This window comes from Aedes aegypti, chromosome 2 (genome assembly GCF_002204515.2).
Source record: "Aedes aegypti strain LVP_AGWG chromosome 2, AaegL5.0 Primary Assembly, whole genome shotgun sequence".
NCBI classification, from domain to species: domain Eukaryota; kingdom Metazoa; phylum Arthropoda; class Insecta; order Diptera; family Culicidae; genus Aedes; species Aedes aegypti.
The window spans coordinates 135,558,811-135,586,566 of NC_035108.1; the positions used below are offsets into that span (position 1 = coordinate 135,558,811).

Sequence of the window (27,756 nt, forward strand, 5' to 3'; positions counted from 1 at the left end):
TTCGGATTCCGACGAAGATCATTCTGCTTCCTGGAGACATAATTTTTGTACAGTAAAGCAATTTATCACGTCGACGTCGGAGGACACCAAGATGTCGGTTAGACCAAGCCGGTTTTCTTGGTGGTCTGTTCAGCGGAACTGTTTCAGCAATGTAATTATGAATAATGGCATTAAAGCATGTAACTGCACTGTCTACATCAGAGCACTGGTGTACTTCGGACCAATCAACTTGGGAAAGAAGACTGTTTAGTGCATCAAAATTACAACGACGGAAGTCTCGTTCCGAAAGGTCGATGTCCTCGTAGAACGTCATTGATGATGGTATTTGCACGGAGAAATCAAGAGCAGGATGATATCGATCAAGTAGGACAACATGTTCTGTCGCTGGAGTTGCAAGTACACTGTTTTTACTGGAGTCATCGCTAAACACAAGGTCCAACACGCGGCCACTGGAATTACGGATCAAATTACGTTATCGCAAGCCTTGGAATGCCATGTTGTCGAGAAGAATTTGGCTTGCCGATGAAATGTGGGAGTTTAGTGCATCAACGATAGCGTAACCGTTGCTCAATAACCATGCCAAACGGGGTTGGTTGAAATCACCAAAAACTACAAGCGGACTTGCATCGCTGCGTAAACTGCAGACATCGGAAATAACATCGAGATGAAGTTGCATAAAAGTTCCGTCTTGACTTTTGTCAGGAGGAATGTACAGAGCACCAATAAAAATATCAGTCATTTGAGTCGACATTTTAACCCACAGTTGTTCAACATTAGCTCGAGTAGAAACAACTGTCGTTTCAAACTTTTCTTTAACGGCGATAAGAACGCCATCACCACGGCGGCGAGAACTGTTGGTAGCGCAACGATCAACCCGAAATACAGAATAATCCGGAGAAAACAGCTGACGAGATTCAATGCACTCATCAAGCCACGTCTCAGTGAAAACGTAGACATCGTAGTCTAATTCCGCCTTAGACAGGAACACATCATCAATTTTTGTTCGTAAGCCACGCACGTTCTGATAGTAAATTCGCAGATCGAATGGCATATCACTTGGGTTCTCAGGGCATCGTTCCGAACGTTTATGCTGTGTAGATCCTCCAGAAACATTGAATGGGATTGACGGCTTCGCAGTTAATTGAAGTTTTGGAATCGCAGAAAAACAAGCAGAATTCCATGAGGGGCCCGCTATCGCCAATTGGGGATCACCCAATGCAGTCGTCCATAGGTCATACAATCGTGAGTCGGTGAGTGCATCCTTCGGAACGAGCATTCTGGAATCGACGAACGATACAGCGGACGAAATGCTCGGAAGATCAGTGTACTTGCCTTTCATAGGAGCTCGGAAGACCCCATCTTCCCAATCACACGCAGGACCGGGACGGCTGCTGGTCGCTGGCGGGAAGGGCTCGACTGCGGTAAGAAGAGTAGGGGTTTCCTTGATGCAAGCGGCAAATTTGCGTCCCGGTGTCTAACTTGAAGATGTCGGTAATACTTGGATTGATGGTGATATGCTGAAATCAACGAATGGTACAGCAGACGAAGTTCTTGAAAGCATAACGTACTTGCCTGTTGAAAAATTTTGGAAGACCTCGTCTTCCTTCTCACACTCAGGACCGGGACGACTGCTGGTCGCTGGCGGGAGGGGCTCGACTGCGGTGACAGGAATAGAGGCTTCCTTAATACTTGTGGCAAGTTTGCGTCCCGGAGAGGAGTAAGAGTTGACTTCTTCCATTCTTACTCCATTAAAACAACATCTTCGGTCGAAGGACTCAGCGGATCGTCGGATGCGGCAGCAGGTACAGGACGCCAAAAATTTTCGTCAGTTCTGTTGTCAGTAAATTCTCTGTAGACCACACCCTTCGGCCACGTTGAAGTGGATAGCGCCTTAGATTTCATCTCCATGTTCATTCCAATTTTGAAAGAGATGAAGGACAATGTACTCGTGTCCCTTCCTTTGCCCACCAGTCGGATAACTTGCACATCATCAGTACCGAGCCGTTTTTTAGCTAATGCACATATTTGATTGACTGATACATCTCTAGCAATCCGTGACAAATATAACCAAAACTTTGGTTGATTTGGAGGCACTGTAACGATGTCGAGTGACGGAGAGGGAGTACTACCAGTTCCCAATAACAGAGGTGGTTGTTGGTTCAGGATTGATTTAGCAACAGTACTAAATAGCCTCCGACTCCTGGTGAACCTGGGGTCAACACCAACACGTTTGGAAGATTTCGGAGTACAAGTACTTAAGTTTATCAGTTTGGCGAATTTGGTTCGAATTTCCGCCTTCAGTTCATCCATTATTTCTGTTTTGAGATTTTTCATAATGTCGCTATGGGAGTTGAGGGCATGACCTTGATCCACTTCGTAAGCTGCACGTGCAGTATTTTGAAGGCGCATATCCTTCATAAGCGCCGTACATGAAGGACAAAACCAAAACAGCTGATTGTTTCTCATCACTTCTTCAAACACATCGGCAGCAACCGCACAGCATCGAGGATGAAAAATAGCTTTACAGAAGCCTTTGCATTCGACTTGGATATCACCGATATCACCAGCACATGAACAACATACCAGTGACATATTGATAGGATTTTTTCAAATGTTACTCTTGAAATTTTCACTCACGACCAACACGTATCGATAAACGCAGAATCGCGACGAGAGTTTAGTGGATAATATTCTCAAATTATTCCGATCTCTTTCCGGTATCTTCACTTGCTAATGATGCACTCAACGATCAACTACGCAACAAAATCAGATTCGACGGAAAAGGGTACGTAAACACGCAAAAATATACGGTTTCTTTAGCAGCTTTGGAAACATCGAACATGTAAACAAAGCACAGTTAGTTAGTTGTAATTAGTTTAAACCTTTTTTCATTTTTGTACGAAAGCTTCAAATATACAGGTTTCATCTGTTTGGCGAGGCTAAATTAAATCAAAATCCCAAATAGCTTCATTTGAAGCACACCCATTCCTGAAGCTCTATTATTCTGTATTGCCTAGTGCGACTTATCAGAACTCATAAATTACCTGGTATTGACTTCTAAGTGGTGGTCGTACCCTAAATCACACCGAACGGTTGCCGGGGTTATTTAGTAGCTGGAAAACAAAGAGAAGTAGAACTATCAGGAAAATATTAATTACCCTATTGGAATCGTCAGGTACCGTGCATTTTACCCAGTGGGAACATAATAGACATTAGGTTGTGATGCAGCATCGAGGTTTGCAATACCTGTACTCGTTTTTTATTAACGTTACCACTACCTAGCTAGGAGTTTTCAGAACCGTTGGATTGTTCAACAGAAATTTTCTCACTGGTGGTTGGCTAGGCTGAAGTACCTTTCCTTCTGAAATCCATTGGCGTAGCTAGGATTTCTTTTCTGGAGGCGGCTTAGGGGGGCCTAGTGAATTCTTGTTTTACAGAAGAAATCATTATTACAATAATCACGATTTTCACAAATTTCGTAGTTTGCATAGATTTGTGTTGATTTTATTTGTTTGTGATTTTGTCGCTGCTCATCAGTGATATTTGTAAATTTAAATTTTCATTACGGAAAATATTCATACTTTGTCTGATCCAGTAAAAAATCCTTCAAGATTATTTTTAAGAACTCACCATATCCCTTATGATTCTTCCACGAACTTTTCAAGTGTTCAACCATGTTCTTATAAGAGATTCCTCTGAGAATTCTCACGGGGATTTATTCATGATCTTTTTTCTCACTTTTTCAATGCTTTCTCCAAGCACTCCTTAACCAGTTTTCAATGAGTTCCTCCTGTGATCCCCACAGAATATCATTCCCGGTATTAGTAGATATTATTCAATAGAATTTTCTTGAAGTTTTTTACGTTTTCTGATCTGATCAGAAAATTTCTATCTAATTACCTAAAAAACCTCCTGAAGAAATCCATAAGAATTTCTCCAAGAAATAGTACACGAAATTTTGGGAAAATTTGTCATCAAGATCATCAAGCAGGGATTTTTTTCCACGAATTCTTCAGAGAGTTCACCAACTTTGCCTTTGAGAATTTTCCTAAAGTGTCTCTTCAGATTCATTCAACAAATCTTTCAGACAATTTCGCAGAAATTCTTCAAGGATTGCTTGAAAAACTCGCAGCAAAAATTATCCACGACTTCCTGAAAAAAAAACCTTGAATGATTCTTCTAGGTGTAACCCTAAGGATGCCTTCTAATATTCTTCAAGATTCCCCTCAAGATTCCTATCAGATTGCTCTCGGGATTCTCATCAAAATCCTCTTATGAGTATCTACAGAATCCTATCAGCATTCTCATTGGAGTCCTCTTAGGATTCTTATTAGAATATTTAAAAGACTCTCATCAGAGTCTTCAGAAGATTTTTATTGGAATCCTCTCAAACTCTTCCCAGCATTGTCATCCAAATCCTCTAAGACTTTTCATCAGAATCATTTTATAATTCTCATCAAAATCTTCTGAAAATTCTCAGTCTTTCCTGGATTCTAACTATTTTTTCCAAGGTTCTCATTATAATCTTCCCAGATTCATCACCAGAGTCCTTTCAGATTTCGAATTAGAATTCTTTCTTGATTCTTCTAATAATCGTTCCAGGATTCTCGTCAGCATTCTTCCTGAATTCCCTTCCAATATTCTCATAAGAATCCTTCCAAAATTTTAATCAGAATCCTTCCAGGATTCTCATAAGAATTCTTCCAAGATTCTCATGAAATTATTCCCAACCAATGGATTACAACCGAGTTGTAACAATTTTTTTTTACTCAGATAGCACGTTTTTGTAACAAAATATGTTACAATTTTGGCTGATTACTAGTTAAAATAACAAAAATTATAACACAATGTCCTCTACTCTTAACAAAATTGAAACAAAATATGTTATAATTTAAACAAAAATGTTTGTGGGCTTCGTGGCCGTGCGGTTAGTGTTACCTTGAGACGAGACTCGCGAAGACGGTCTTGTTTTTCTGTGATTGCTGAGTTTTTTCTTATTCCACTTTGTGTTTATACCAATAATGTGCAAGCCGTTCAAACCGTCACATGAACCTCTCAGCAAAAAATGATTGCGTTTGCATCACACCGAATCATAAATAGCTTTTTAAAAAAAAAATTTCATGCCAGCAAACGTAACAGACATTAAAAAAAACTTGTGTTTAGATTTATCAGCAACTTTGGAAACAACTGCTCCACCGGCTGAGGTTTTAAAAATCAATTTATTTTGAATACAATACTTTTCACTTTTTTAACAATAGAAACGGCGGGCTGCATTTGACGTTTCATGACAGCGGAATCTTGGCTGCATATGACGTTGATATTTATTGTCTTCGCGAGTCTCTCTCAGGTGTTACCAAGCATTTAACCGCATCGAGTCAAGGGGTGTAAGTTCGATTCCCGCTTCAGTCCGGAAAACTTTTCGACAGTAAGGTTTTTCGACTGTGCATGCTAATCCGTTGTCTAGTGTGGTGCTTCCTTCAAAGGGCAAATCGTTCACTGGAAGCATTAACGTGTTGGTGTCTTTTTTTATTATGTTTCAAATTCATTATGTTTCAAATTATGTTTCAAACTCATTATGTTTCAAATCAAACAAAAACATAACTCATTTTGCTATTTTTCATAACTGGATTTTAATCAAATTTGTTATAATCTATTTCACTCATTTTTTACAACAAATTGTGTTACAATTATGTATTGAATTGAAACAGCCTTTGTTATTATAACTGATTTTGTCTTAAATTCCTCCATCATTTTAAAGTGATAGTAACAAAAATGTATCAAAATTTGTTTTATGTAACAAATTTTGATATAATTGTGCTACAATTTTATTATAATTCATTGGTCGGGTTCCAGGATTTTCATCAGAAACCCGGATTTTCATCATATTTTTAATTGGTTTTTTATCATAACTCTCCCAGGTTTCTTATCTCAAACAATACAGGGATTTCATCGGAAACACTGAATACTCTCAGGATTCTCTTTAGAATCCTTCCAAGTTTATTATCAAGGACGAAAATGTACTATTTTACAGATAATAACAATAGCTTGGAAATTCAAACAGTTTCAGAAGAATTGGTTCAAGAAATTTTTGGGATAACTAAAAAAATCGCTTCCAGAATCCCTTCCATATTTTGAAAATAAAAAACCTTAGGAAAAATCACTTACGAAAATCTTGTATGGACTATGCAGAATTATTTGATGCTATTTCTGTTGGGGAAGGTGTAAAAAATCACTTCTTAATAATCTATTAATCGATTGGTTTTCTAGCTTGATAGTAGAACGACGAGCTGCATTCATTCATGGTGATAAAAATTATATCAAATGTCAGAAATCCAAATAAAAAATTGTGTCAAAATCATGACTGCTCAAAAGGTATCGAGGCAAAATAAACTCTTTCGTGAAATTCCAATATCAATAATGACTGTCAATCGTAAAAAGGGCTTCCCTTCAATCATTCTTGCAAAAATAACTTTTATCGGTTTGTTACTTTGTCAAAAAACTAGATTTTTCCAACCCATTTTTCCTTATATTCAACTTTAAAGCTGAAAAAACTCAAAATCAAATTCACAAGCAACATTAAAGTAAAAAAAAAAACACATTTTTTACCTTCAAACAATTTTGCAGTGTATGAAATTTCCATTTCAATCCTTGTGTACATTGTCCCCCTATTCTTTATACATATACTACTGGAAAGAATGAAGTACACGAAGGCTGATTTTCACACAAAATGATTTGGTTGAATTTGGATTGCGTTTCAGGAATAACTTGAACTTTAACCTGTAAGAAATTAATTGAATTTCATTCAAGAGTTTTGAAGTTATTAAAATATGCTATTTTGACAAAAATGGCCGATATTTTCAATAAGAGATACTGTTGGAATGCTAATCATTAGAAGAAGGTATGATTCTGCAAATTTGTCGACCTAGAAGAAGTTCAAAACTTTGTGGAATATAATATAAATCATATATTGTTTATCTTCACAATATCGAAGAATCAAAATTTTGACATTTCTCTCAAATCTAACGTTTTAAATAATTTTATATTTTTTGCATAGAATTTGATGATTTCTTCACAAATTATAAGCTATTAGCAACATGCAGTTCAAATTTAAGATCAATTGGTTTACTAGAAGCAGAGACACAGGTCTCCAAACTTGACCATTGCCTACGAAAATCGGTCATTGTGTATTTTATTCTTGCCAGTACTGTAAACAAAAATGAATCAGGTACCGGCGCAATCGTGGGAAAACCCAGCTTGTTATCAAACTGTTAAAATCCCATCAAAAATCAGTCATAATCGTGCGCATCTGCTATCCATTCCATCATACGTTGATTTACATGAAGCAAAAACTTGAAATCCATGTCAATTACTTGTAGAGTAAACTTCGAACAACGAAGAATTATTAATTTCTCGCGTCATTCAAAAGCGTAGCTTATCGGCTGAAATGCGCCATGCGTTTTATCGCATTGAACCAAGACCAACGGGACGTCAATGCTGACGTTCAAGTTGGAAGATTTTGGGCTAGACGCTTCCGTCACTCATCTGCTGTAATCTCTGGTACTGTGTACTTAGCTTTCGACTGAGTGTCGTTATCAATAACGTGATAGATAATGATTTCACAACAACATAAGTGCTTGTTTCGTTTTTTTTGCAATTCAGTTTGTAAAGATAACTTAATTGGAAGCATATGTCGGGTAACAGTTACAAACCGTGGAGACAATTATTCTAATGAATCATCATGGTTAAAAAAGGAATCGATGATCAGATGAATTGGAAATCATCAGCATTTGATATAATCTCTTTTATATTACGAATACAAACTGAGACAAACGGACACAAGAAATCGCTAACGACATTCCATTACTGATAATCGTGATTTTGACAGATAAAACATAACTAAGAAGATTTTTGAAAAGACAATTGAAATATTAAACAAAAAGTAAGATGTGCAACAGTTAACACGGAATCATCTCAGTTATTGACCATGGACAGCCGATCGATATACGGTTGCTTCCGAGTGCGTAGTTTATTCAAGAAGAATAATGCCGCCAAAAGTATGGAATCGCTTTACAAACCCTCGGTGACGACGGTCGACGTGCTGGATATGAAGAAGCTCGACACGATGGCGGAGGCCAGAAATGGAAATCTGATCGAAAACAATTCTACAAGCCTTCCGGATATCCATGCAACGTCCGATGAAGATGAGTTGCTTGACGCTTTTAGGGCGGAATCTCCAGTTCAACTGCGGCGAAAATATTCACCGGAAGAAATCGTCGCATCGACGGACGAGGAAGATTTGGACAGTGGGTACACAACTGCTGCGCCGGAAGTTTTGGAGCTCGTGAGGAATCTCGACCAACAGGCACTCAAGCTGAACGAAATAATACTCGAAAACGGTAATTATACAGAGGGATGCTTCTCGCTTCAAAATGTTCCTTCAATTCGTAACTGCCCAGGGTGATTTTATTTTGCTAAACATGATATAATTTGATGGTTTTCTAACCTTTTAAGGTACTTTTTTCTTTAAAAATTAACTACATTCTTGCTATGGATTTTTTTTTGTTATTTTTCGGAACTATTCAATTTTTTACCATTTTTTAGTAAGTCAGAGCATTTTTATCAAAATATGTTCATTCTGGGTACTTACGGGTTAAACTAGATTTTAATGGGGTTCCAAAGTGCTTGAATCTTAAGACCCGTAAATTGTTCGTTTCATGAATCGACATTTGAAGCATAAGCTCCCGCTTGTACTATGCCAACCAGCTTCATTGCCATAATCATTACACTCACCCATACAAAAGATGAAAATGGGAAACCCAAGGCGTACACCCGCACCAACTCAAATGGATCTGCGTTCAGGCCACGATCGCTGGAACGTGGACTTCTTACTGCTGCGAGACGCCCTCATCGACGAAGAGTGACCAGTCTGCACGAGATCATTGAAGGACGCCCACTCGATTTCGACGACGTAAGTAACACATCACTTGTCACCAGCATATTGCAATGTCTCCATCTTAATGTGCTAATCTAATTAGCATACTTAACCCTTAAGTCTTGGATAACTTTGTTGTACTCAGGGCTGTTAAGTGTCATGATCGACTTGCGACACTGACGAAAAGAGTCTTCTCACCGTCACGGGACGAAATTATATTTCATGTGCTCACTTCGTCACGTCGCAATGACGGAGCTCTTACGAGAGCAATTTTAATGTTGTTTCGCTATTAAAATTTATATATAATTTTGAAGAATTTCGGGAAGTAAATGTGTTGGATACGTTAAGTGGATATCCTTCCATGATTCTAGCGATATAAATTACAATTATACTAGGTAATGAACTCAAAATTAACAAGTTTACGATTTCGTCACAAGCTGTAGCGACGGAAAAATGAAAGAGAGTTTGAGAAAAATCTCTGTCATTGTCTCGCCGTCCGATGACAGTGAGGGAAGCATCTATGTTAAGGTCGCACGACACTCTCTATTTACATTGACGCTTTCCAACCCTGGTTGTACTCTTTTGCTCATATTTTTTTTATTAAATTGGTCAATTCTCAGAATTTCAACAATTTTGTGCAGGAGAATAGTTCTAAATGCATTCACAAAGATTTGAATACCGGAGGGCCATCCAGATACACGGCTAATAATGTAGAGTACATTTTTATTCCATAAGTAATTCTAGGTAAAATTATGTCAATATGCGGTTCCGGAAGACCAAACCACATTTTTGTTGATTTTCATTAAGTGATTTTATTAAGCCAAAGAAATGATCACGCGATTTATGAACAGTCCATAGGATCTTATTAGATTCCTCAAAGAATTCTAATCAAAATTCTCTTAGAACGAACAATTAAATCGTCTCTGAATTCTCATCAGGATCATTTCATGATTTTACAACGAATCCCTTCGATTTCTGTCGAGAATCCTCATCATAATCTTTTCAATATTCTCTATGTGTTCTCCTTATGATACTCCTCAAAACTTCTCTTCAAAATACTCTCAGGAATATCATCAGAACTCTCTCAGGATTCTCATCAGAATCATCTCAGTATGCTCGTTAGAATCCTCTCAGGATTCTCATCAGAAAATTCACAGGATTCTCATCAGAATCCTCTCATGATACTCATCAGAATCCTCTCGAGATTCTCAACAGAATCCTCTCAGAATTCTTATCATCCTCCAATAAATCTCATCAGAATCCTCCAATGATTCTCATCATAATCCTCTAAGGATTCTCACCGGAATCATCCTCTCAGGAATCTCATCGGAATTCTCCAGGTATTCTCATCAGAATCCACACAGGATTCTCTACAGAATCCTCTCAGGATTCTCAAAAGAATCCTCTTAGAATTCTCATCAGAATCCTCTCTGGATTCTCATCAGAATCCTCTCTGGATTCTCATCAGAATCCTCTCTGGATTCTCATCAGAATCCTCTCTGGATTCTCATCAGAATCCTCTCTGGATTCTCATCAGAATCCTCTCTGGATTCTCATCAGAATCCTTTCAGGATTCTCATTAGAATTATCTAAATGAATTAATCAGAACCCTCTCAGGATTCTTATCATATTCCTTTCAAAATTCTCATCATTTTTTTTAGAATCCTCTCAGGGATTTCATCAAAATACTCTCAGGATTCTCATTAAAAATCTTTAAGTATTCGCATCAGAATCCTCTAGGAATTCTCATCAGAATCCTCTCAGGATCCTCTTCAGAATTCCCTCAAGATTCTCATTAGAACACTCTCAGGATTCTCATCATATTCCTTTCAGTATTCTCATCGCATTCCTTTCGGAATTCTCATCAGAATCCACTCAGGATTTTCATCAGAATCCTCACAGGGTTCTTATCAGAATCCTCTCAAGATTCTCATAAGAATCCTCTAAGGATTCTTATAAGAATCCTCTCAGGATTCTCACCATATTCTTTTCGGCATTCTCATCAGAATCCTCTCAGAATTCTCAACAGAATCTGTTACGTAAGAAATGTTTTGTGAACCCCTGTACATTGTCGGACTTTATATGTACTGTATGTCATTCTTCGGTTTCTGTTTTGCACCCGTGCTGTCAAAATAGATCAATGTAAAAGTAATGAAAACAAGATGCAGCACGGGCGCAAAGGAACTACTTTTTTGTTCCCATTTGTAAACACCGAAGTTGTGAGTATTTTAGCAATTATTACTTGTAAAATTTAACTAATAAGAAAATAAATTTCAGCTTTACAGCATAGGCTAATAAAACTAAGTTCGCGTTTTATTACCTTGCTAAAAGGTCGGTGCCCAACGCTGGTGTTTTCAACAGAATCCTCTCAGAATTCTCAACAGAATCCTCTCTAGATTCTCATATTAGAATTTTCGTCAGAATCCTCTTAGAATCGTAATCAGATCCTCTCAGGATTCTCAACAGAATCCTCTCAGGATTCTCAACGGAATCCTCTCAGGATTCTCAACAGAATCCTCTCAGGATTCTCAACAGAATCCTCTCAGGATTCTCAACAGAATCCTCTCAGGATTCTCAACAGAATCCTCTCAGGAATCTCAACAGAACAGAATCCTCTCAGGATTCTCAACAGAATCCTCTCAGGATTCTCAACAGAATCCTCTCAGGATTCTCAACAGAATCCTCTCAGGATTCTCAACAGAATCCTCTCAGGATTCTCAACAGAATCCTCTCAGGATTCTCAACAGAATCCTCTCAGGATTCTCAACAGAATCCTCTCAGGATTCTCAACAGAATCCTCTCAGGATTCTCAACAGAATCCTCTCAGGATTCTCAACAGAATCCTCTCAGGATTCTCAACAGAATCCTCTCAGGATTCTCAACAGAATCCTCTCAGGATTCTCAACAGAATCCTCTCAGGATTCTCAACAGAATCCTCTCAGGATTCTCAACAGAATCCTCTCAGGATTCTCAACAGAATCCTCTCAGGATTCTCAACAGAATCCTCTCAGGATTCTCAACAGAATCCTCTCAGGATTCTCATCATGTTCCTTTCGGCATACTCATCAGAATCCTCTCAGAATTCTCAACAGAATCCTCTCTAGATTCTCATATAAGAATTCTCGTCAGAATCCTCTTAGAATCGTAATCAGAATTCTCTTAGGATTCTCGTTCTGATCCTCTCAGGATTCTCATCGGAATCCTCTCAGGATTCTCAACAGAATCCTCTCAGGAATCTCAACAGAATCCTCTCAGGATTCTCAACAGAATCCTCTCAGGATTCTCAACAGAATCCTCTCAGGAATCTCAACAGAATCCTCTCAGGATTCTCAACAGAATCCTCTCAGGATTCTCAACAGAATCCTCTCAGGATTCTCATCATGTTCCTTTCGGCATACTCATCAGAATCCTCTCAGAATTCTCAACAGAATCCTCTCTAGATTCTCATATAAGAATTCTCGTCAGAATCCTCTTAGAATCGTAATCAGAATTCTCTTAGGATTCTCGTTCTGATCCTCTCAGGATTCTCATCGGAATCCTCTCAGGATTCTCAACAGAATTCTCTCAGGATTCTCAACAGAATCCTCTCAGGATTCTCATCATGTTCCTTTCGGCATACTCATCAGAATCCTCTCAGAATTCTCAACAGAATCCTCTCTAGATTCTCATATAAGAATTCTCGTCAGAATCCTCTTAGAATCGTAATCAGAATTCTCTTAGGATTCTCGTTCTGATCCTCTCAGGATTCTCATCGGAATCCTCTCAGGATTCTCAACAGAATCCTCTCAGGAATCTCAACAGAATCCTCTCAGGATTCTCAACAGAATCCTCTCAGGATTCTCAACAGAATCCTCTCAGGATTCTCAACAGAATCCTCTCAGGATTCTCAACAGAATCCTCTCAGGATTCTCAACAGAATCCTCTCAGGATTCTCAACAGAATCCTCTCAGGATTCTCAACAGAATCCTCTCAGGATTCTCAACAGAATCCTCTCAGGATTCTCAACAGAATCCTCTCAGGATTCTCAACAGAATCCTCTCAGGATTCTCATCATGTTCCTTTCGGCATACTCATCAGAATCCTCTCAGAATTCTCAGCAGAATCCTCTCTAGATTCTCATATAAGAATTCTCGTCAGAATCCTCTAAGAATCGTAATCAGAATTCTCTTAGGATTCTCGTTCTGATCCTCTCAGGATTCTCATCGGAATCCTCTCAGGATTCTCAACAGAATCCTCTCAGGATTCTCAACAGAATCCTCTCAGGATTCTCATCATGTTCCTTTCGGCATACTCATCAGAATCCTCTCAGAATTCTCAACAGAATCCTCTCTAGATTCTCATATAAGAATTCTCGTCAGAATCCTCTTAGAATCGTAATCAGAATTCTCTTAGGATTCTCGTTCTGATCCTCTCAGGATTCTCATCGGAATCCTCTCAGGATTCTCAACAGAATCCTCTCAGGATTCTCAACAGAATCCTCTCAGGATTCTCAACAGAATCCTCTCAGGATTCTCAACAGAATCCTCTCAGGAATCTCAACAGAATCCTCTCAGGATTCTCAACAGAATCCTCTCAGGATTCTCAACAGAATCCTCTCAGGATTCTCAACAGAATCCTCTCAGGATTCTCAACAGAATCCTCTCAGGATTCTCAACAGAATCCTCTCAGGATTCTCATCATGTTCCTTTCGGCATACTTATCAGAATCCTCTCAGAATTCTCAACAGAATCCTCTCTAGATTCTCATATAAGAATTCTCGTCAGAATCCTCTTAGAATCGTAATCAGAATTCTCTTAGGATTCTCGTTCTGATCCTCTCAGGATTCTCATCGGAATCCTCTCAGGATTCTCAACAGAATCCTCTCAGGATTCTCAACAGAATCCTCTCAGGATTCTCAACAGAATCCTCTCAGGATTCTCATCATGTTCCTTTCGGCATACTCATCAGAATCCTCTCAGAATTCTCAACAGAATCCTCTCTAGATTCTCATATAAGAATTCTCGTCAGAATCCTCTTAGAATCGTAATCAGAATTCTCTTAGGATTCTCGTTCTGATCCTCTCAGGATTCTCATCGGAATCCTCTCAGGATTCTCAACAGAATCCTCTCAGGATTCTCAACAGAATCCTCTCAGGATTCTCAACAGAATCCTCTCAGGATTCTCAACAGAATCCTCTCAGGATTCTCAACAGAATCCTCTCAGGAATCTCAACAGAATCCTCTCAGGATTCTCAACAGAATCCTCTCAGGATTCTCAACAGAATCCTCTCAGGATTCTCAACAAAATCCTCTCAGGATTCTCAACAGAATCCTCTCAGGATTCTCAACAGAATCCTCTCAGGATTCTCAACAGAATCCTCTCAGGATTCTCAACAGAATCCTCTCAGGATTCTCAACAGAATCCTCTCAGGATTCTCATCATGTTCCTTTCGGCATACTCATCAGAATCCTCTCAGAATTCTCAACAGAATCCTCTCTAGATTCTCATATAAGAATTCTCGTCAGAATCCTCTTAGAATCGTAATCAGAATTCTCTTAGGATTCTCGTTCTGATCCTCTCAGGATTCTCATCGGAATCCTCTCAGGATTCTCAACAGAATCCTCTCAGGATTCTCAACAGAATCCTCTCAGGATTCTCAACAGAATCCTCTCAGGATTCTCAACAGAATCCTCTCAGGATTCTCATCATGTTCCTTTCGGCATACTCATCAGAATCCTCTCAGAATTCTCAACAGAATCCTCTCTAGATTCTCATATAAGAATTCTCGTCAGAATCCTCTAAGAATCGTAATCAGAATTCTCTTAGGATTCTCGTTCTGATCCTCTCAGGATTCTCATCGGAATCCTCTCAGGATTCTCAACAGAATCCTCTCAGGATTCTCAACAGAATCCTCTCAGGATTCTCATCATGTTCCTTTCGGCATACTCATCAGAATCCTCTCAGAATTCTCAACAGAATCCTCTCTAGATTCTCATATAAGAATTCTCGTCAGAATCCTCTTAGAATCGTAATCAGAATTCACTTAGGATTCTCGTTCTGATCCTCTCAGGATTCTCATCGGAATCCTCTCAGGATTCTCAACAGAATCCTCTCAGGATTCTCAACAGAATCCTCTCAGGATTCTCAACAGAATCCTCTCAGGATTCTCAACAGAATCCTCTCAGGAATCTCAACAGAATCCTCTCAGGATTCTCAACAGAATCCTCTCAGGATTCTCAACAGAATCCTCTCAGGATTCTCAACAGAATCCTCTCAGGATTCTCAACAGAATCCTCTCAGGATTCTCAACAGAATCCTCTCAGGATTCTCATCATGTTCCTTTCGGCATACTCATCAGAATCCTCTCAGAATTCTCAACAGAATCCTCTCTAGATTCTCATATAAGAATTCTCGTCAGAATCCTCTAAGAATCGTAATCAGAATTCTCTTAGGATTCTCGTTCTGATCCTCTCAGGATTCTCATCGGAATCCTCTCAGGATTCTCAACAGAATCCTCTCAGGATTCTCAACAGAATCCTCTCAGGATTCTCAACAGAATCCTCTCAGGATTCTCATCATGTTCCTTTCGGCATACTCATCAGAATCCTCTCAGAATTCTCAACAGAATCCTCTCTAGATTCTCATATAAGAATTCTCGTCAGAATCCTCTTAGAATCGTAATCAGAATTCTCTTAGGATTCTCGTTCTGATCCTCTCAGGATTCTCATCGGAATCCTCTCAGGATTCTCAACAGAATCCTCTCAGGATTCTCAACAGAATCCTCTCAGGATTCTCAACAGAATCCTCTCAGGATTCTCAACAGAATCCTCTCAGGATTCTCAACTGAATCCTCTCAGGAATCTCAACAGAATCCTCTCAGGATTCTCAACAGAATCCTCTCAGGATTCTCAACAGAATCCTCTCAGGATTCTCAACAGAATCCTCTCAGGATTCTCAACAGAATCCTCTCAGGATTCTCAACAGAATCCTCTCAGGATTCTCAACAGAATCCTCTCAGGATTCTCATCATGTTCCTTTCGGCATACTCATCAGAATCCTCTCAGAATTCTCAACAGAATCCTCTCTAGATTCTCATATAAGAATTCTCGTCAGAATCCTCTTAGAATCGTAATCAGAATTCTCTTAGGATTCTCGTTCTGATCCTCTCAGGATTCTCATCGGAATCCTCTCAGGATTCTCAACAGAATCCTCTCAGGATTCTCAACAGAATCCTCTCAGGATTCTCAACAGAATCCTCTCAGGATTCTCAACAGAATCCTCTCAGGATTCTCATCATGTTCCTTTCGGCATACTCATCAGAATCCTCTCAGAATTCTCAACAGAATCCTCTCTAGAGAATTCTCGTCAGAATCCTCTAAGAATCGTAATCAGAATTCTCTTAGGATTCTCGTTCTGATCCTCTCAGGATTCTCATCGGAATTCTCTCAGGATTCTCAACAGAATCCTCTCAGGATTCTCAACAGAATCCTCTCAGGATTCTCATCATGTTCCTTTCGGCATACTCATCAGAATCCTCTCAGAATTCTCAACAAAATCCTCTCTAGATTCTCATATAAGAATTCTCGTCAGAATCCTCTTAGAATCGTAATCAGAATTCTCTTAGGATTCTCGTTCTGATCCTCTCAGGATTCTCATCGGAATCCTCTCAGGATTCTCAACAGAATCCTCTCAGGATTCTCAACAGAATCCTCTCAGGATTCTCAACAGAATCCTCTCAGGATTCTCAACAGAATCCTCTCAGGATTCTCATCATGTTCCTTTCGGCATACTTATCAGAATCCTCTCAGAATTCTCAACAGAATCCTCTCTAGATTCTCATATAAGAATTCTCGTCAGAATCCTCTTAGAATCGTAATCAGAATTCTTTTAGGATTCTCGTTCTGATCCTCTCAGGATTCTCATCGGAATCCTCTCAGGATTCTCAACAGAATCCTCTCAGGATTCTCAACAGAATCCTCTCAGGATTCTCAACAGAATCCTCTCAGGATTCTCATCATGTTCCTTTCGGCATACTTATCAGAATCCTCTCAGAATTCTCAACAGAATCCTCTCTAGATTCTCATATAAGAATTCTCGTCAGAATCCTCTTAGAATCGTAATCAGAATTCTCTTAGGATTCTCGTTCTGATCCTCTCAGGATTCTCATCGGAATCCTCTCAGGATTCTCAACAGAATCCTCTCAGGAATCTCAACAGAATCCTCTCAGGATTCTCAACAGAATCCTCTCAGGATTCTCAACAGAATCCTCTCAGGAATCTCAACAGAATCCTCTCAGGATTCTCAACAGAATCCTCTCAGGATTCTCAACAGAATCCTCTCAGGATTCTCAACAGAATCCTCTCAGGATTCTCAACAGAATCCTCTCAGGATTCTCAACAGAATCCTCTCAGGATTCTCAACAGAATCCTCTCAGGATTCTCAACAGAATCCTCTCAGGATTCTCAACAGAATCCTCTCAGGATTCTCATCATGTTCCTTTCGGCATACTCATCAGAATCCTCTCAGAATTCTCAACAGAATCCTCTCTAGATTCTCATATAAGAATTCTCGTCAGAATCCTCTTAGAATCGTAATCAGAATTCTCTTAGGATTCTCGTTCTGATCCTCTCAGGATTCTCATCGGAATCCTCTCAGGATTCTCAACAGAATTCTCTCAGGATTCTCAACAGAATCCTCTCAGGATTCTCATCATGTTCCTTTCGGCATACTCATCAGAATCCTCTCAGAATTCTCAACAGAATCCTCTCTAGATTCTCATATAAGAATTCTCGTCAGAATCCTCTTAGAATCGTAATCAGAATTCTCTTAGGATTCTCGTTCTGATCCTCTCAGGATTCTCATCGGAATCCTCTCAGGATTCTCAACAGAATCCTCTCAGGAATCTCAACAGAATCCTCTCAGGATTCTCAACAGAATCCTCTCAGGATTCTCAACAGAATCCTCTCAGGATTCTCAACAGAATCCTCTCAGGATTCTCAACAGAATCCTCTCAGGATTCTCAACAGAATCCTCTCAGGATTCTCAACAGAATCCTCTCAGGATTCTCAACAGAATCCTCTCAGGATCTCAAGAATCCTCAGGTCTCAACAGAATCCTCTCAGGATTCTCAACAGAATCCTCTCAGGATTCTCAACAGAATCCTCTCAGGATTCTCAACAGAATCCTCTCAGGATTCTCAACAGAATCCTCTCAGGATTCTCATCATGTTCCTTTCGGCATACTCATCAGAATCCTCTCAGAATTCTCAACAGAATCCTCTCTAGATTCTCATATAAGAATTCTCGTCAGAATCCTCTAAGAATCGTAATCAGAATTCTCTTAGGATTCTCGTTCTGATCCTCTCAGGATTCTCATCGGAATCCTCTCAGGATTCTCAACAGAATCCTCTCAGGATTCTCAACAGAATCCTCTCAGGATTCTCATCATGTTCCTTTCGGCATACTCATCAGAATCCTCTCAGAATTCTCAACAGAATCCTCTCTAGATTCTCATATAAGAATTCTCGTCAGAATCCTCTTAGAATCGTAATCAGAATTCTCTTAGGATTCTCGTTCTGATCCTCTCAGGATTCTCATCGGAATCCTCTCAGGATTCTCAACAGAATCCTCTCAGGATTCTCAACAGAATCCTCTCAGGATTCTCAACAGAATCCTCTCAGGATTCTCAACAGAATCCTCTCAGGAATCTCAACAGAATCCTCTCAGGATTCTCAACAGAATCCTCTCAGGATTCTCAACAGAATCCTCTCAGGATTCTCAACAGAATCCTCTCAGGATTCTCAACAGAATCCTCTCAGGATTCTCAACAGAATCCTCTCAGGATTCTCAACAGAATCCTCTCAGGATTCTCATCATGTTCCTTTCGGCATACTTATCAGAATCCTCTCAGAATTCTCAACAGAATCCTCTCTAGATTCTCATATAAGAATTCTCGTCAGAATCCTCTTAGAATCGTAATCAGAATTCTCTTAGGATTCTCGTTCTGATCCTCTCAGGATTCTCATCGGAATCCTCTCAGGATTCTCAACAGAATCCTCTCAGGATTCTCAACAGAATCCTCTCAGGATTCTCAACAGAATCCTCTCAGGATTCTCATCATGTTCCTTTCGGCATACTCATCAGAATCCTCTCAGAATTCTCAACAGTATCCTCTCTAGATTCTCATATAAGAATTCTCGTCAGAATCCTCTTAGAATCGTAATCACAATTCTCTTAGGATTCTCGTTCTGATCCTCTCAGGATTCTCATCGGAATCCTCTCAGGATTCTCAACAGAATCCTCTCAGGATTCTCAACAGAATCCTCTCAGGATTCTCAACAGAATCCTCTCAGGATTCTCAACAGAATCCTCTCAGGAATCTCAACAGAATCCTCTCAGGATTCTCAACAGAATCCTCTCAGGATTCTCAACAGAATCCTCTCAGGATTCTCAACAGAATCCTCTCAGGATTCTCAACAGAATCCTCTCAGGATTCTCAACAGAATCCTCTCAGGATTCTCAACAGAATCCTCTCAGGATTCTCATCATGTTCCTTTCGGCATACTCATCAGAATCCTCTCAGAATTCTCAACATAATCCTCTCTAGATTCTCATATAAGAATTCTCGTCAGAATCCTCTTAGAATCGTAATCAGAATTCTCTTAGGATTCTCGTTCTGATCCTCTCAGGATTCTCATCGGAATCCTCTCAGGATTCTCAACAGAATCCTCTCAGGATTCTCAACAGAATCCTCTCAGGATTCTCAACAGAATCCTCTCAGGATTCTCAACAGAATCCTCTCAGGATTCTCAACAGAATCCTCTCAGGATTCTCAACAGAATCCTCTCAGGATTCTCAACAGAATCCTCTCAGGATTCTCATCATGTTCCTTTCGGCATACTCATCAGAATCCTCTCAGAATTCTCAACAGAATCCTCTCTAGATTCTCATATAAGAATTCTCGTCAGAATCCTCTAAGAATCGTAATCAGAATTCTCTTAGGATTCTCGTTCTGATCCTCTCAGGATTCTCATCGGAATCCTCTCAGGATTCTCAACAGAATCCTCTCAGGATTCTCAACAGAATCCTCTCAGGATTCTCATCATGTTCCTTTCGGCATACTCATCAGAATCCTCTCAGAATTCTCAACAAAATCCTCTCTAGATTCTCATATAAGAATTCTCGTGAGAATCCTCTTAGAATCGTAATCAGAATTCTCTTAGGATTCTCGTTCTGATCCTCTCAGGATTCTCATCGGAATCCTCTCAGGATTCTCAACAGAATCCTCTCAGGATTCTCAACAGAATCCTCTCAGGATTCTCAACAGAATCCTCTCAGGATTCTCAACAGAATCCTCTCAGGAATCTCAACAGAATCCTCTCAGGATTCTCAACAGAATCCTCTCAGGATTCTCAACAGAATCCTCTCAGGATTCTCAACAGAATCCTCTCAGGATTCTCAACAGAATCCTCTCAGGATTCTCAACAGAATCCTCTCAGGATTCTCATCATGTTCCTTTCGGCATACTTATCAGAATCCTCTCAGAATTCTCAACAGAATCCTCTCTAGATTCTCATATAAGAATTCTCGTCAGAATCCTCTTAGAATCGTAATCAGAATTCTTTTAGGATTCTCGTTCTGATCCTCTCAGGATTCTCATCGGAATCCTCTCAGGATTCTCAACAGAATCCTCTCAGGATTCTCAACAGAATCCTCTCAGGATTCTCAACAGAATCCTCTCAGGATTCTCATCATGTTCCTTTCGGCATACTCATCAGAATCCTCTCAGAATTCTCAACAGAATCCTCTCTAGATTCTCATATAAGAATTCTCGTCAGAATCCTCTTAGAATCGTAATCAGAATTCTCTTAGGATTCTCGTTCTGATCCTCTCAGGATTCTCATCGGAATCCTCTCAGGATTCTCAACAGAATCCTCTCAGGATTCTCAACAGAATCCTCTCAGGATTCTCAACAGAATCCTCTCAGGATTCTCAACAGAATCCTCTCAGGAATCTCAACAGAATCCTCTCAGGATTCTCAACAGAATCCTCTCAGGATTCTCAACAGAATCCTCTCAGGATTCTCAACAGAATCCTCTCAGGATTCTCAACAGAATCCTCTCAGGATTCTCAACAGAATCCTCTCAGGATTCTCAACAGAATCCTCTCAGGATTCTCAACAGAATCCTCTCAGGATTCTCAACAGAATCCTCTCAGGATTCTCAACAGAATCCTCTCAGGATTCTCATCATGTTCCTTTCGGCATACTCATCAGAATCCTCTCAGAATTCTCAACAGAATCCTCTCTAGATTCTCATATAAGAATTCTCGTCAGAATCCTCTTAGAATCGTAATCAGAATTCTCTTAGGATTCTCGTTCTGATCCTCTCAGGATTCTCATCGGAATCCTCTCAGGATTCTCAACAGAATCCTCTCAGGATTCTCAACAGAATCCTCTCAGGATTCTCAACAGAATCCTCTCAGGATTCTCAACAGAATCCTCTCAGGAATCTCAACAGAATCCTCTCAGGATTCTCAACGGAATCCTCTCAGGATTCTCAACAGAATCCTCTCAGGATTCTCAACAGAATCCTCTCAGGATTCTCAACAGAATCCTCTCAGGATTCTCACCAGAATCCTCTCAGGATTCTCATCAGAGTTCTCTTAGGATTCTCAACAGAATCCTCTCAGGATTCTCAACAGAATCCTCTCAGGATTCTCAACAGCATCCTCTCAGGATTCTCTACAGAATACTCTCAGGATTCTCAACAGAATCCTCTCAGGATTCTCAACAGAATCCTCTCTGGATTCTCATTAGAATCCTCTCAGAATTCTTATCTGAATCCTCTCAGAATTCTCATCAGAATCCTCTCAGGATTCTCATCAGAATTCTCTTAGGATTCTCGTTGTGATCCTCTTAGGAATTTCATCGGAATCCCCTCAGGATTCTCAACAAAATCCTCAACAGAATGCTCTCAGGATTCTCAACAGAATTCTCTCAGGATTCTCAACAGAATCCTCTCAGGATCCTCAACAGAATCCTCTCAGGATTCTCACCAGAATCCTCTCAGGATTCTCAACAGAATTCTCTCAGGATTCTCAACAGAATCCTCTCAGGATTCTCAACAGCATCCTCTCAGGATTCTCAACAGAATACTCTCAGGATTCTCAAGAGAATCCTCTTAGGGTTCTCAACAGAATCCTCTCAGGATCCTCAACAGAATGCTCTCAGGATTCTCAACAGAATTCTCTCAGGATTCTCAACAGAATTCTCTCAGGATTCTCAACAGAATCCTCTCAGGATTCTCAACAGAATCCTCTTAGGATTTTCATCAACAGAGGATCATTTTCATTAAAACACTCCCAGTATTCTCATCATATTCCTTTCGGGATTCTCGTCGGAATCTACTTAGGATTCTCAACAGAATCCTCTCAGAATTCTGATGCCAATTCTCTCAGTATTCTCATCAGAATTCTTTCTGAATTTTCAACTGAATCCTCTCAGGATTCTCATCGGAATCCTCTCAGGATTCTCATCAGAATCCTCTCTAGATTCTCAACAGAATTCTCTCAGAATTCTTATCTGAATCCTCTCAGAATTCTCATCAGAATCCTCTCAGAACCCTCATCAGAATTCTCTTAGGATTCTCGTTGTGATCCTCTCAGGAATTTCATCGGAATCCCCTCAGGATTCTCAACAAAATCCTCTCAGGATTCTCAACAGAACCCTCTCAAGATTCTCAACATAATCATCTCGGGATTCTTATCAGAATCCTCTCAGGGATATCATCAGAATCCTCTTAAGATTTTCATAATAATCCTATCAGGATTCTCATTAGAATCCTCTCAGGATTGTCATCAAAATCCTTTAAGGATTCTCATCAGAATCCTCTCAGATTTCTGATGCGAATCCTCTCAGAATCCTCTCAGGGATCTCATCAGAATCCTCTTAAGATTTTCATAAGAATCCTCTCATGATTCTCATCAGAATCTTCTCTGGATTCTCATTAGAATCCTCTCAGAATTTTCATTAGAATCCTCTTAGAACCCTTATCAGAATTCTCTCAGGATTCTCGTTCTTATCCTTTCTGATTCTTTCAAATCCTCTCAGTATTCTCATCAGAACTCTCTCAGGGTTCTCATCAGAATCCTCTCAAGATTTTCATAAGAATCCTCTCTGGATTTTCATTAGAATCCACTCAGGATCTCATCAGAATCCTCTCAGAATTCTGATGCGAATCCTCTCAGTATTCTCATCAGAATTCTTTCAGGATTCTCTTCAGAATTCATGCGAATCCTCTCAGTATTCTCATCATAATTCTCTCAGGGTTCTCATCAGAATCCTCTCAAGATTTTCAAAAGAATCCTCTCAGGATTCTCATGATAATCCTCTCAGGATTGTCATCAAAATCCTTTCAGGGTTCTCATCAGAATCCTTTCAGGATTCTCAGCATAATACCCTCAAGATTCTCGGCAGAACAATCTCAGAATTTTCATCATATTCCTTTCGAGATTCTCATCAGATTCCTTTCGGGATTCTCATCAGAATACACTCAGGATTGTCATCAGAATCCTCTCAGTATTCTCATCAGAATCCTCTCAGGGTTCTCATCAGAATCCTCTGAAGTTTCTCATCAGAATCCTCTCTGGATTTTCATTAAAATCCTCTTAGAACCCTCATCAGAATTCTCTCAGGATTCTCGTTCTGATCCTCTCAGGATTCTCAACAGAATTATCTCGGGATTCTCATCAGAATCTTCTCAGTTTTCTCATCAAAATACCATCATGATTTTCATCAGGACGCGTTCAGAATTCTCATCATATTCCTTTTGGGATTCTTATCGTATTCCTTCCGGGATTCTCGTCAGAATCCACTCAGGATTCTCATCAGAATCTTCTCAGAATTCTGATGCGAATTCTCTCAGTAATCTCATGAAAATCCTCTCAAGATTCTCATGCTGAAAGAATCCTCTCAGGATTTTCACAAGAATCCTCCCGATATTCTCAACAGAATCCTCTCAATATTTTCATCAGAATCCACTAAGGATTCTCATCAGATACCTCTCAGAATTCTCACCAAAAACCTCTCAATATTCTCATCAGAATCCTCTCAGGATACTCATCATAATCCTTTCAGTGTGCTCATCAGATACCTCTAAGGATTCTCATCATCATCCTATCGAGATTCTCAAGAGAATGTTCTCGGAATTGTCATCAGAATCAACTCATGATTCTCATCAAAATCCTCTCAGAATTCTGATGAAAATCATCTCAGAATTTTCATCAGAACCCTCTCAAGATTCTCATAAGAATCCTCTCAAAATTCTCATCAAAATCCTCCCAGGATTCTCGTCAGAATCCTCTCAAGATTAGCATCAGAATACCCTCAAGATTCTCATCAGAACCCTCTCAGGATTCTCATCATATTCCTTTCGGGATTCTCATCGGATTCCTTGCGGGATTCTCATCAGAATCCTCTCAGAATTATGATGCAAATCCTCTCAATATTCCCATTAGAATCTTCTCAGCGTTCTCATCAAAATCCTCTCAAGATTCTCGTAAGATTCCTCTCAGGAATCTCATCAGAATCCTCTCAGGATTTTCATCAGAATCCTCCCGATATACTCAACAGAAAATATTTTCAATATTCACATAATAATTCTCCAAGAGTTGGCATCAGAATAATCTCAGGATTCTTATCAGAATCCTCTCAGTATTCTCATCAGAATTCACTTTGGGTTCTCATCAGATACCTCTCAGAATTCTCATCAAAAACCTCTCAGGATTCGCATCAGAATCCTTTAAGGATTCGCATAAGAATCTTCTCCTTATTCTCATTAGTATCCTTTCAGGAAATTTTTCAGAATTCTAATCAGTTATTTCCAGGATTGTCTCCAGAAACCACTCAGAAGTTTCATCAGAAACCTTTCAAAATACTTATAAGAAACCTTCCAGGGAACTCATCAGAAATCTTCCAGTGATCTTATCAAAATCCTTTACGAAACTGTTTGGCTTAATGTTTCTCATGATGAGAATTTGCTTCATGTTTGCAATTTTTGTGACACAATATTAATCTTTCGTTAAACCATGCTTTTCGATTCCAGTACCAAATACCGGAGCTCAGATTGTTCAATGTTACCTCAGGAAGATTTATTTGCTGGAACAGTGATTTGCCCTATGGATATATAATAACGACAATAATTTGTTATTTGAAAACTAGGTTCTGAAACTGGACCTAAATTAGATTTGGGCTCTCGATCAGTGTTTGTTATTTTCCATAACTAAATCACAACTTTTTTTTTTTGCTTTTCATGAATTAAAGCACACATGTTTAAGCAATTTCTATCAGATTTTCTTCAAAAAAATGTGTTATAATTATTTTTTGAATTGAAACAAATTTGAAACAGCTTTTGTTATCATAACTGATTTTGTTATCATAATTTTATAATTTCTTCCGTCAACTCAAAGTGCTTCTAACCAGAATGAAACAACATGTGTTGTTCGTAACAAATTTTAAAATAATTGTGATACAATTTTGTTGTAATCCACTGGTCTGGTTGGTTACCCGCAATAATCTATGCATACCATATCTTGGTATTATACCAAGTATTGTTCAGTAGTCAATACCTCAATTTTGTATTATGAGTATTGGAAGTATTGGAAAAAAAAATGTTTAAAACAATTAATAATAATTCGAAGAGGTATCCCACAACCATTGAGGACTGCTGGAGGTATTGTAAAATTTCACTTTTATATGAAAACCCGTCATGTATTATTTCGGCATTATAATAACTGATCTAATTATCAGTATGATTTCAGGTATTTTACCTCTTATGTAGGCCTAATTCATACCTCATTGAGTATTGGAAACTAGCTGGTATGGAATCCCTTAGTTTGGTATTCAGTAACAATTCTCTTCTGCTCAGAACGCATACTGTGAGTTCAGGCCTCCGACATCTGAACATGCCAAATGGTCAGGTGATTATTGTGATTCTAAATTACTCCACATGAGATCGCAAGACTTGATACATATGTACTATATTCATATAAACACCTTCTTATACATACATTTGAACTACAGCCAGGTCTCCTATAAGACGTTGCCACCCATTTTTCACTCACCACAATTTCTCAGCTATTTTCAATCGCATGAAACTGTTTTTTTATTTCTGATTGAGGCATAAAGAGAGCTTATTACCTACCAAATTTCACTAGAATTAATTGAATGACAGCTGAGAAATTGCAATGGGTGACAGTGTCTAACAGCAGACCTGACCTGCCTGGTGGAATAGGAGATGGACAGTACATTTCCAGCTGTGTGTTCAGTTTGGCCACTGGTATTTAAATCTTTGTGCATGTATTAGGAGATGCAAGATTTCTCTGCACAAAACTGTTGACATTTTGAGAATTGATCAATCGAGTTCAAAATTCACGGTGATTTATGAGCAAAAGAGTGCAACAAAGTCGTCCGCGCCTTCCGCGGGTCAAACTGTCAAAATATGCGTCATGTTAAAACGTTAAGCGGAGAAACAACTGATAGTGAGTGCAATACCCCGATAAGACTTGTTGAAATAAAACAGTAATATAGAAGAATAAAATAAAAATAAAATGGATCAGGAAGTGCGTGCCTCGAAGATACTGCTCCGGGTGTTGAATGCCCGGGAGCGAAGAAGATACGATACGTTCCGAATGCTGCCGCTAGATGCGGTCCAGCCAAACATGCGCCGCCGTGTGATTAACGACTTCGATGTTCAGTTGTACGAGTATGAGAACGGTGGAGATTCCGGGGACAAACGGAGAAAGAAATCGAGCTCACGTAAGGAGGGGGGCACCACCGGCGGCAGGCTACATCAATCCAAGCCGGAAATGGTTGAAATCAAGATTGAAGATGCCGAAAGTGAAACCAGTAGTGAAGAAGAAGGTTTATTTGTAACGTTATTGATTGAATGGGAGCTTTCAAGATTTGTAATCACCTGTCAAGGCTATTCTTGCAATTCTGTCTGATATCTTCTCTTACTGAAGCCATTCATGCAAAGAATTCCGGGTTTGGTATAAATTACAAATTTTGTCCACACTAATGGCACTACCTATAACAATGTTATTGCGGGTCCAACGGATAATTCCCTGAAATTACCTACGTTTTGTAATATTCCGTCTCTGGCTTTGATTTCTTATCTGTACAATTACAACAAATGAATGATGCAATGTTTAGCTGCAACAATTCGAGTAGATGTGTAAATTGGAAAAACATGTTTATATTATTTTTCTCCAATGGATAAAATGAATGTTTGATTATTTTAAATGTGAATGCTTCTTCTCTAAATAGTAAGGATAATAAACTAACTAATTTTATAAAAATATTTTAGTTATCATCCAAACCAATTCGAAACATAGACCTAAACTAAGAAGACATCCAAATTTCCTAGCCGCATTGCCACATGGTTGCTAAATGCATGATTTGCGGAGGTTCTTCTCACGCTAAGAACGTCTGTCCTGTGAAAGAAAATAACGAAATGTCGTAAATTGCGGGAGCAACCATATAAGTCTAACTTTTGGAAATGCTCTTCGCCTAAACGAATCGTTCTATTCTTATAGCAACAATGCAATCAATATTCTCATAATTTATAGCTTACTTGGTATTCAAAGTTTTAATTTGTGCTTACTTCATGCAGCCTCTGAAGAAAGTGAAACATCTTCAAGATCAAGTTTATCCGAAACGAGTGTAACCTCAGAGGTAAATCTGTTCTAGACAAAACTGATTTCAGCTTAAGTTATTATCCAATATTTCAGCAGATGACATATTTGTTTTGACTTTCACGTTCCAACAACTTAAACTACTATTTTCAA

At 39.2% G+C, this 27,756-nt stretch overlaps 1 protein-coding gene across 15 annotated transcripts in view; it reads left to right on the forward strand.

Moving 5' to 3' along the window:
• The window catches only part of LOC5577718 (high affinity cAMP-specific and IBMX-insensitive 3',5'-cyclic phosphodiesterase 8), a 730,891-nt gene that overhangs the window by 656,904 nt on the left and 46,231 nt on the right, over positions 1-27,756 (forward strand). For 4 of the 15 annotated variants that reach the window (XM_021842492.1, XM_021842493.1, XM_021842494.1 and 1 more), the window contains exons 2-3: positions 7,886-8,396; positions 8,802-8,968. The exons of 10 other annotated variants lie outside the window; for them this stretch is intronic. In XM_021842492.1, coding sequence (XP_021698184.1) covers positions 7,985-8,396; positions 8,802-8,968 — 579 coding nt within the window. In that variant the 5' untranslated portion in view covers positions 7,886-7,984. Of the gene's footprint in view, positions 1-7,885; positions 8,397-8,732; positions 8,969-27,756 lie in introns of those variants that run through there. One more of the 15 variants, XM_021842497.1, reaches the window with a different exon arrangement.